A 10,751-nucleotide genomic window follows, 5' to 3' on the forward strand; every position below is an offset into this window, starting at 1 on the left:
CTTAGTACATGTTTGATTGCATTTTGAGATATGTCTATTTTGGAGTTGTAGCCCCCCCTGGAGAAAAATCCACCAGCCACCACTGTTTATAATATTAAGAGGTGTTTTCATTTAGGTTGGACACCACTGAAAGCCTAATTGTGAAATCTATGATCCACCATTGTGATGTACTGCCAGTGTGAAAACAGAATAAAAAAGTGAACTTTCTCAAATGTGTACTGTGGTCAGTTACACCTACTGTTCAAACATCACATTTCAGAAACAACAGTAACCACTCTAGTATTTAGCAAGTTGTGCACATCTTTGTTTCTTCAACTTAAACAGATATTAAGCAGATTTGTTATGGTTGGTGTATATTACCAACAGTACAGCTAACATCTACGAATACCAATCCATGTATGTTTTTTCTTTGGTTTTTCCATTTCAAAGCACCGACCCCTCCTAAAAAAAAAAAAAGAAAAAAAAAGAAGAAATACAAAAACACACAACTGTGTTGCATTGTTGTTTCATTTTGCTTAATCTAAATCCAAAACAAAATACACAGTTGTTTTCATATGTAGCAATGCTGAAAATGATGGAGGTCATGGCTGGAAGACTGCTTAAAACAAATCTAAAGATATTGGTAGTGTTATGGTAGTGATATTGGTATTTTCTAAACATGATGTCCCAGTGGCTTTCAAACCCCAAAACACATTACGSCAAAGGCTGGTTCACCCCAAAGATCCGGTGCCCCGGCACAAACAGAGCAMTGTTGTATATGCTGTTAAGTGCCAGGAGGACTGCGACCAGTTATACATCGGGGAAACAAAGCAGCCACTGTTCAAAAGAATGTCCCAACACAGACGAGCTACGTCTAATGGCCAGAACTCTGCAGTTTTCACTCATTTACAGGCCAGCGGTCACTCTTTCAGAGATGAGGATGTTCTCATTCTTGATAGAGAGGAACGTTGGTTTGAGAGAGGAGTAAAAGAAGCCATTTTTGTGAAGAAAGACCGTCCATCATTAAACAGAGGTGGAGGCCTCCGTTTTCAGTTGTCTCCCTCCTCCAGTGCTGCCATTGCCAGTATCACTCCACCCCCTGTTAACAATAGGTGTTAATTAGGTGTCAACGATAGCCATGTGATGTGAGTATCAGTCACATGGAGGCAGGRYTTAAAAGCCTGAATTTWGCCTGAAACTCTCAGACTGAAGAAGTCTCTTGGAGGAGAGACGAAACGTTTCATTAGAGAAGAACCCGTCCAGAAGACCTATACAATTTTTTTTTCCTTTTGATTTTTTACCTGGATTACTGAGATGCATCAGGACATACTGCAGTGTTTGTTTGCGATGTATGGTATTACTGGTATTGGGGGGCGGGTTTAAGTAATTAATAATAATTAAYGAAGAAACGGACTGCTTGTGAGCATTTACATGCATGTAGCCAAAGATATRCAGAAAAAAGTTATATTTTTTAAGAGATGCGACAAATTGGGGTGTCGCTGCCTCCAATACTCACTCATTTATTTGTCTTCTAAATGAGCTGAGGTGGTTTGAAAATGCATCATTATGGGGCTTTTTCTGAAAGAGCCTAGAAGGGTTGTCCCAGTTTTCAAAACCTCCTTGGGGAAATTTTGACAAATACCATCACCATATTTTGATACAGCGGTATAATAAAACACCTTCACACTGCCCAAGCCTACTTTAGACTATGATTTCCAGTTCTGACAGAAGATCCCAAATAGTGCAATAACAAAATATAAACTTGTCTCTGCTTTAACCATTAAAATGAGAAATATAAACATAACCTTTTGTCTTTTTCTGCCTCCATTCAGTTGAATGGTGGCACCTATTGYTATCCAGTTCARGAAAAAGGATCTCCTTTTCTGATGGAATTAATTTTACCTWGGGACCACATGCTATTTGTAACAACTGAAGACATTGTCTGTGTTGTTCATTCTGTGCGAATCAGCCATGTCGGTCATTTGTAAWGTAAAAATTCCCTAGSCAATTACTATACTWTRTAATCTACTGTATTTTGTTGAAATCCAAGGTCCTACTAATGCTGTCAAACACATGTCCAACACCTCAACTTGGATGCTTGAGCACTTTAAGTTCAGAGGCTCGTAAAAATTGCTCAAGAACCTCTTCCTCTTCTGCTGTTCTCTGTTTAATGGTGGATGAAGAAAAGAAAGTGGCTTTGCTTTATTTACTGAGAGCAAGCGCACGTCACACTCACCATATAATTAATTCACCAGATAATTCAGAGGCGTTCTGAGTTTGTGAGTTTCACCACTCCAGGAGCTGCAAGCTGACAAGGCTCGCTTTCAGCTCTTATTTTTGACCTGAGCCCAGTTTGATGAGCCTCTGACCCGCATTGGTGCTCGCATCTCCTGCCAGGACACTGACTTAAGGCACTTGATTTCCACTGAAGAGCTCCTGTCCATCTGTCTCAGGTTAGTGGACATCATTCAGGAAACTGTCATGTCGGAAAATGTGCCACCACGTCACAGTGGAGTCTCTGATTGGTTAATGCTGCGCGTCGAGCTGTTGAAGTTCAGATTTTCCATCTCCAGCGTTCGACGCATAACTTGTGTCAAACGCTCAAAACGCACACTTCCTGACGCCCCTTGATGTGCATCCACTATAGACGTTAAACCTGACACCCCTAATGCTCAAATTGTGTTCGGTGTGAACACAGTATAATCCATTGCATGCAATAAGCATCTCCTGTGATTTGGACAGGCATGGGCTGAATCCGATATGTAATTAGGTGGTTTTCATTTTCTATGTGCATTACTTGATTTTGGTGAAGAATGGAGGTTGGATTAGAGTGCATTAAAAACCTTTTGGGTCCCAGGTCAGCAAAACCCTACCAACCAGTAGCGTGCAGCATCAAAAATAAGAGGCTGAAGAGAAGGAGCAAAATCAGACACTAATTGTGGCTCACTGTGCAGCAAGAATTTTTTTTTTCCATTTGTAGCCTTCTGGCTGATGCCGGCAGTAACACAGTGCCGAGCTGTGGCCGTAGCGCAGCGTGGCTCAGATGCAGTTGTGCTTTGGGCACTCGTGCAAGGCCCACGTGTACACTCGCGTTRTAGGTGTTTATACTTGGTGCTTACTTTGTTGTAGTATTCTCCAAAAAAACACGTGGCAGAACACTTTATAACTTAGGAAGTGTTGTAAATAAGACAGAGTAAATAAAAGCTTGACAAACAAACAAACTGAATGGTGTCCGGTGTGTGCAACCTTTGCAGAGTTAAATCCTGAGGTCCATGACTGGGGCACAACTGCGCAAGGCGGAACCGGAGGGGCGGGGGATGGCGCAATTGTGTGACTTTTAGCGCATGCACCCTCTTGCCATGTTCAATGCATAAACTAACCAGGCTTCATGATCATATCCAAGAGATGTTTGTAAATTTCAGCAAAATTTCAGCATTCCGTTATACCATGCAAATATGCCACATAAAAAAACAGACATCGGGGAATAATTTATTTATTACAAGAGGTCACAGTTAATGCTTGTCCAGTGGTAATAGGACTTAACTTTATATCTTTATATCTTTTTGTAGTCGTACCTTAATGCGGCCCGAACAAGGGGTGCTGGCAAGCGCTCCTAATGGGGACTCCCTTGTTCTGCTGGGGGACTTCAACGCTCWCATGGGCAATGACAGCGAGACCTGGAGGGGTGTGGTTGGGAGATACCCGAGTGGTGTTTTGTTAACAGACTTCTGTGCTCGTCATGGATTGTCCATAACAAACACCATGTTCAAGCATCAGGGTGTCTATATGTGCTCTTGGCACCAGGACACCCTCGTTCGATGATCAACTTTGTTGTCATTTCATCTGATCTGTGGCCGCATGTTTTGGACACTCGGGTAAAGAGAGCTTTGTAGAGTGCTGTGTGTATGGGTAAATGAGGACACAAATTGTAGTGTGAAGCACTTTGAGTATCGTGGTTGGATAGAAAGGCACTAYATAAGTACAGTCCATTTASCATTTCAGCCAATTTTCAATTTAACCAGTTAAAAACTGATACCACTAGTAGCTGAGAGTGAACTCTATTACAAATATTAGCCAAATAAAATCCAAGATGGCCACCAAGGCTAGATTCAAATGGCTTTATCTCAGCCAGTGTTTGATATATTGGCTGAGTCTCAATTCATTGGCTGGATCCTCATGAGCATGTAGCCCAGCTGGGCCACATGGGCCACATTCTCCCCGGGCCGGTTAGGCTGCTAACTTCTGTGAAATGAGACTGTCAAGCCTTCTCTTGACGTCGGCTTGACGTACRTTTGCGTGACCATGCCCTCCCCCCATTACCATAGTGATCAGTTTCATATCGGACTTAAAATGCGTTGGGGCATGTATTTACACGTCTTTTTTACTGGAAGAATAACTTCACAAGTAAAATGTTACATGTAAATAAATAAAAAACAATTCGGCTTCAGCTCTAGTATCAGTACTTGTAGTTGCATTTCTTTCTTATTGCAGCATAAATTTCATCAGCTAAGTTGCTAATCTTACTTTTACAAACAAATTCTTTGCTCCGTGATGAATTCCTAAACCATGCTGACTCATTAAAAAAAATAAAAACTCCACTGTCTTTGTTTCTCTGTTTGAATCCTGGGTTATCGGTGAGGATACACAAAYGCATCCTCGGATTTCGAGATTTTGTGGGCCAAATTTCTCTGCCGCAGGAGGAGGAGCCTTCGAATTGGGACAGTCCTCGACACAGGGCAGTGACGTATACTAATGCGCACTCATGAGGACGCAGCCCATGAATTGAAACACAGCCATTGAGCTAAAAATTGGTACATTTTTAGCTGAGAGCAAGCTCAGTCACATACTGGAGCTGAAAAAAAAAAAATCCAAGATGGCTACCAAAGCTATTTCAGCCACTTTTTGTCATTGAAAATTAATAGAGCTGTTTTCAATATCTCTAAAACTCTTCAAATAAATCCTTAGTGCATTTTAAACCTTTTGTTATGGTTCTGCTTTTTCTATCTTCTTTGTGCTCATGTTAACTTCATCGCTAATTTTTAATTTTATTTGCTATTTTAGCTACAGTTCTGYTYATTTCTGTTATTCTGCTTTTTTCTTTTTTATATACTTTTTGTGCTTCCTCCTGCTAATTTGAGCTATTTCTACTTCTTACAGTTGCTTTCTTCTATATTGTTATTTGTAGCAATTTTAGCTAATGTTTAGCTGTCATTAACTAAATTTTGGGTTTTTAAGCTAAATTCACATTTTGGTGGCTATTTCAGCTTCTTTCTGCTTAGCTCAGCAAACTTGTGCTYGAGCTGTTTTTGAACAGCACRTGGCAAGYCCTTTCATAGTTTCTCCAGGAACTATTCTAGTTGCAAWTGTTTCTGTAATTTAGTTTTAAGACTGAAATAACACCTGATCATTATTTTTTTGTTTTATTTTGAAATGGAAAAACCCAAGAACCATACACAAATTAAGACCTTCCAGGAAAATCTCTTCTTGTTCATTCAAAGCACAATCTTCAATTATATTTTAATTATGCCAGTCATCAACCCTCCAAAAGGCCCTTAATTAAAACCATATTCTTCACTTAAGAGTGAAAGTGAAAGTGTTTGATAAAAGTGACTCTTACCATTGAAAACATTACATAATTTTTACAGAGAAAGGTGTTTAAGGTGTCAAGACACTTTTGAAACGTGTATATGCAAAGTGTTTACTCAGTGACTGTTTAATCATGCACATGTGGTCTTGACCTGAAGAACCTAACTGCTAAAAACTCTCTTTAAAATGTCTGTTATTGTCCTTCTGCRAACCAGTCAGAAGTCTCAGAAGAACAGAAAGGCAGGGCCACTTGTGCTCCTTTTATTAAATCCCTGAGGAAAGTCAGTGTACATTCAAAACCAGTTGGCCGAGGTGTAGGCACAAGGACAACAGGAAGTGGGAGACAGAAAACCATGACACCGTCCTCTCTGTGAGCCTCCTCTGTCCCAGTTTACAAAAAGAAGAATGGAAGCTGCAGTTTTTGTTTCACTAAGGAGTTGAGTGCAGAAGACTTTAAAAGGCATAAAGGGCTTGCAGCCGAAAGTCATTCTCGGGGCCGATATGGACTATAGTATCTGGGATAAAGGGGTGTGTACTGGCTCGAGTGGCTGTAGGAGGAGGACACGCCAGAACTGAGGTAGGAGCTAGAGGGGGTAAAAGTGGGAGAGGAGCTGTAGAAGCCAGAAGAGTAGGTGTGGGAAAGGGAGGGGGAGTAAGAAGGAGAGTAAGAGGACGAGTGAAGGGAAGATGAGGAAGTTGTGTAAAGGGCTGAGGAGTGGGTCATGCTGGACAGCGGCTGAGTTCGGGCTGAGGAGTTCCGTGTGGAGCGCCTTAGGCCCAGAACAGGGGAGCGATAAGGGGAGCAGGGAGCAGATCCTGGTTGGTTGGATCTGGTGGTATATGTGGGGGAGGCATGAGAATCCGAGGTGTAGACCCTTGAGAGGGCTGAGCAACGGGACAGGGCAGGGGACATGTTGACCTTGAAATTGTGGGAGTCAACTAGAAATGTCCGTAATCCCATGGTCCATTTGGAATGAGTCTGTTTTGTGGAAGAAGATGGAGGGGTCTGCATTGGTGGTGAGGAGGGGGCTTCCAGAGAGGGAGGTCTCTCAGGTGCAGGAGGCCCTGTTAGCAAGGGGGCTAATGGTGAGGATGGGCTAAGGGATGGTTTGTGTGATGTTGAAGGATCAACAAAATGTACTGATGTAGGACTAGGGAGGCTGGCACCAGGAAGACAGACACCTGGAGTTGAGCTTTGTGGTATATTGGTCGATGAAGCCAAAGCTGAGGGACTTATTTTAGGGGTGCTGGTCTTTCCACGGCTAATCCTGCCCCCTCGGGCACGGCTGGTCTGCTCTTGATCAAAAGCCAAATCCTCCAGACGTTGTGTGAGAGCCAGTTTCTGTTGGATGGCCATACGAAGGAGAGAATTCAGAGTCTTCTTCTCATCCTCAGCTGCAGCTAGCTGCCTCTGCATCTCATCCAGCTGGGTCACATACTCATCACATCTGAAGAAACAAAAGGTTTACTGTACGAGGAGACACATAACCCTTATTTGTTCAACAAGTGGCCATCAGGGCGCTAACGGTCGATTGTTAGGCTGATGGTCCTAATTTTGCATATGAGTTTTGGTGTCCCTGACAAACTGATCCACTGTGCAAAGGTACTGCTTAGAAGGCTGAGTATATATGCAACTATTCAGACTGAMGAAGTCCTTCAGATAAAAGACTAAACGTTTCAACAAAGAAGAACCCATCCAGAGGACCGGCCACAACCTTGTTTTCTACCTGAATTATTGTGATGCATCGGGACCTTTTTTTGCTCACTGTCTGCCATAAATCAGACWGTTTGCTGTTTGAAGGCCGTTTAAATTCTTAAAATTGTTTAATTTCACTAAATGCTCAAATAATGAGGAAATTATTTTTAAAATGATGCATCAAGTTTAAAGAAATGCTCTAAATAGTCTGGTAGTGTTGCCTGAATGACTTTGTTCAAATAGCTCCTCATATATGGTTCGCTGGATTTTGTCTCATTCCTCCTGTCAAAACTGGTGGAACTGATACAAGTTTAAAGCATGCCCAGGGCCCTCATGTATAACAGTGCATATACACAAAAAACCTTGCATACGCCCTTTTCCACGCAAAACTCCAGATGTACCAAGACTATATTGAACGTGGAAATGTGAGCAGCCCCACGCCAATGCCAAGGCTGGCGTACGCACATTTCTGTAGTTCTGCTTCCATTAGTGACACTTAGAGWTAATTCTGGGAAACTCTTAATGATGTGACAATAATTATTATTCACACCAGAAACACATGATTAACAATAAATACATCAAGTTGTACGCGATTGGATGTGCAAAGTTGTGCCAAATATACCTTCAGCAGGAACGGATTCAGCCTATTGGAGGATATAATAAATACAGCAAAATTAGCAGTAGAATAAACATGCTAACAACTTGTTAGCATGTCGATTCTATCTGACAAGCTTGTTTAGTTCAGTGTTTCTATCTGAACCTGCCTCGGACAGGTTGCTCCGGTGCAGCATTTTTGTTTTTGGAACGAAGCGTTGTGTTTAAATTTAAGTGTCAATCGAGTAAATTTAGCATTGATATGATCGGCGACCGTCATCCAGGACATGGAAAATTAAAAGAAAAAAATAGATGAAGCAACTGTGCGTCTGCTCTGTAGCATGAAGACATGTGGAGCTATAAAGATTTAAACAGCATGACTCGAGGTTAGTGGATCTATCAGACACGAATGTTCAGACAGAGGTCGCTCTGTAAAACATCTGATAAGTATCTGATTCAGTACCACAAACTGAAAAAAACTGAGTTGTTTTGGGGGGAAAAAAATCTGATTTGTCACGTTCAGATTATCCAACATAGTCTTCCTCCATTTCGCTGATGAAAAACCTGACATGCAGGTAATGAAATGAAAATTAAAATTGCATGTGTAATTAAAAAATAAATGGTTTAGTTGTATGTTCTATATTGTTCTAAATTAAAAGCATTGCATATTTATAGTTTGTTTTATGTTTTCAGCATTTCCCATATCTTTATCCAAGCCCACCCACACACAAGAATTTCACAGCATGTATCATTTTAATTTAAATAACGCCAGATCACATCGACCTCTCTTATGAAATGCCAAACTTAGAGGAACACACTGGACAGGTCGCAAGTCCATCACAGATTATTATTAGAATTATTATTATTATTATTATTATTATTATTATTCATTTGGTCAAAGAAAGCAGGGACTGCAAAGAAGTTATTAATCTAAAAACCTATACACTTTGTTTTGTCACTGACCTGGTGGCAAACATGGCTCGCAGAGAGGAGAAGGTAGCAGCGTCTTCTTTTAGGGCTTTTAGCTCATTTCTCAGCTTCATCATGGTGTCGGTCACCATGGATTTCTCTGCCTCATACTTACTCTTCAGGTTAGCCAGAGCCACCTCTGCTGTCTGTGTGAACACATACAAAAAGGTTTACACGAATAGTAGGAGTGCGACAAAACAGAAAATTCACGATTCGGTTCAGTTTGATACTTTGGTCTCACGGTTCGATATTTTTTCGATACAAAAAAAGAGACATGTCCATGCCCCTTTTAACTTGTAATTTATTTAAATTAATTATGAACGTTTGTTTAACCTCAAAAGTACAGTTTTTAAATTAAATGTTGCTGAAACAGCAAGTTTCTCAGTGGACCTGTGCTCAAAAATGCAGCCTAGGTGGAGTAGTCGAACACAGATCCACTGATCCTTCAACACTGAGCATCTTCAGAAGACAAGTTGATAAAGTAAATTTTAAAAATCTGTATTGTTCGATACAAGTGTGTATTGAACCTAAAGCACTGTTCGATATGGTTCGATACGGGTACATGTATTGTTGCACCTTTAATATATATATATATATATATATAYACACACACACACACACACATGCTCTGGACGCGCGTGGGGGGGCAGAGACTTGTGCTTGCTTTAATATGAGGTAAACAAATGTTTGTCTGTTAGAGTTAATACTGTTTAATTAGAAGATTTCAAACTGTGAATCTCACAGAAAGACTCACAACTTGCATGTGCCCGTGCAAGTACAACATACAACTTGCATGCGGCATGGTTTGATTGCACACCTAGAAAGGCTCTCTCAATGCAGAACAATGTATACAGGTTTTAAAACAACACATGCTTTACATATAGATGTGTTTTAAATATCTGTCATGTTAACTTCATTCCATTATGAAAAAGATATTATTTGCAAGATGTGCGGATCATTGCATTCAGTTTTTATTAACCTTTAAAAGTCTCACATAAATTACCTTTYATATCCATTCACTAGGGGTGCAACAATATGTGCATCTGTACTGAACTGTTCAATACAGTGCTCTAGGTTCAATACGTACAATGTATCGAACAATACAGATTTTTAAAATTAATTTTTATCAACTTGTCTTCTGAAGATGCACTGAGTTTAAAGGCAGGGCTTAAAGGTCTCCATGGCCACAACAGATTTCAGTCATTTTTAACATGGCCAGGACAGATTTCTGTCAAATGTAAAGGAAAAAACGCCGCCCAGTCTTTAATGAAACAGGATTAAATTAGCAGTTTTATTACCTTTACTTAAGTACTTTTCTCCTCAGTGAAAATCTTTTTACCAGTCATTTTCAGTTGTGTTTTTTTTTTACATTTACTTAGTTATTTCTTTCAAATGCTTTATATACCTCTGCATTTAAGTAGGCGTTATTAAAGTTAAGTGAAAACATCATAAATGTGAGCACCCATTGTTTTTCATTAAAATATTGCATTGTAATAAGAGATGATCYGTCCCTGAATTTCAAGATGTAGCCTATTAGTTTAAGTCTAGGTGTAGTGTTCTACTATTAAGTTTATGATAAGGTAATAYTTATGTCGCCCCCAGTCTCTTCAACCCCCGTCAGTCAAGGCAGATGGCTACATTCGTTTGGTTCTGCTAGAGGTCTCTTAGAGCAGAGATTCTTAACCCATGGGCCGCGGCCCAATTGTGGGCCGCAACCGCCACCTTGAGGGCCCCAAAAGAACAACAGTTTTTAACTTTGGGCCGCAGAGGGCCGTGGGACCACATTGATTTTGAATAAGGTGCAATACACTTTCTCACCACTAGTAGCAGTAGTGTGCCATTCAGTTAACAACTTTTTTAATATGTAGAAGAAGAACCTTAGAAACCTGCTGAGAATGGAAACTTATTTTAAATGAAAAGTAGAAGC

The 10,751-nt window shown here is 40.5% G+C and overlaps 1 protein-coding gene across 1 annotated transcript; it reads right to left on the bottom strand.

Annotated features, from left to right (window-relative positions):
* Positions 1-5,806: 5,806 nt before the first annotated feature.
* On the bottom strand, positions 5,807-8,970 carry LOC106532179 (protein bicaudal D homolog 1; the record flags this gene model as incomplete). Its single annotated transcript, XM_014028198.1, is given in 2 exon segments — positions 5,807-7,013; positions 8,819-8,970. Coding segments are annotated over 2 exon segments (1,116 nt in total), but the record flags the coding sequence as incomplete, so codon positions are not given.
* Between the last annotated feature and the right edge of the window lie 1,781 nt (positions 8,971-10,751).

This window comes from Austrofundulus limnaeus, unplaced genomic scaffold (assembly GCF_001266775.1).
Source record: "Austrofundulus limnaeus strain Quisiro unplaced genomic scaffold, Austrofundulus_limnaeus-1.0 Scaffold725, whole genome shotgun sequence".
NCBI classification, from domain to species: domain Eukaryota; kingdom Metazoa; phylum Chordata; class Actinopteri; order Cyprinodontiformes; family Rivulidae; genus Austrofundulus; species Austrofundulus limnaeus.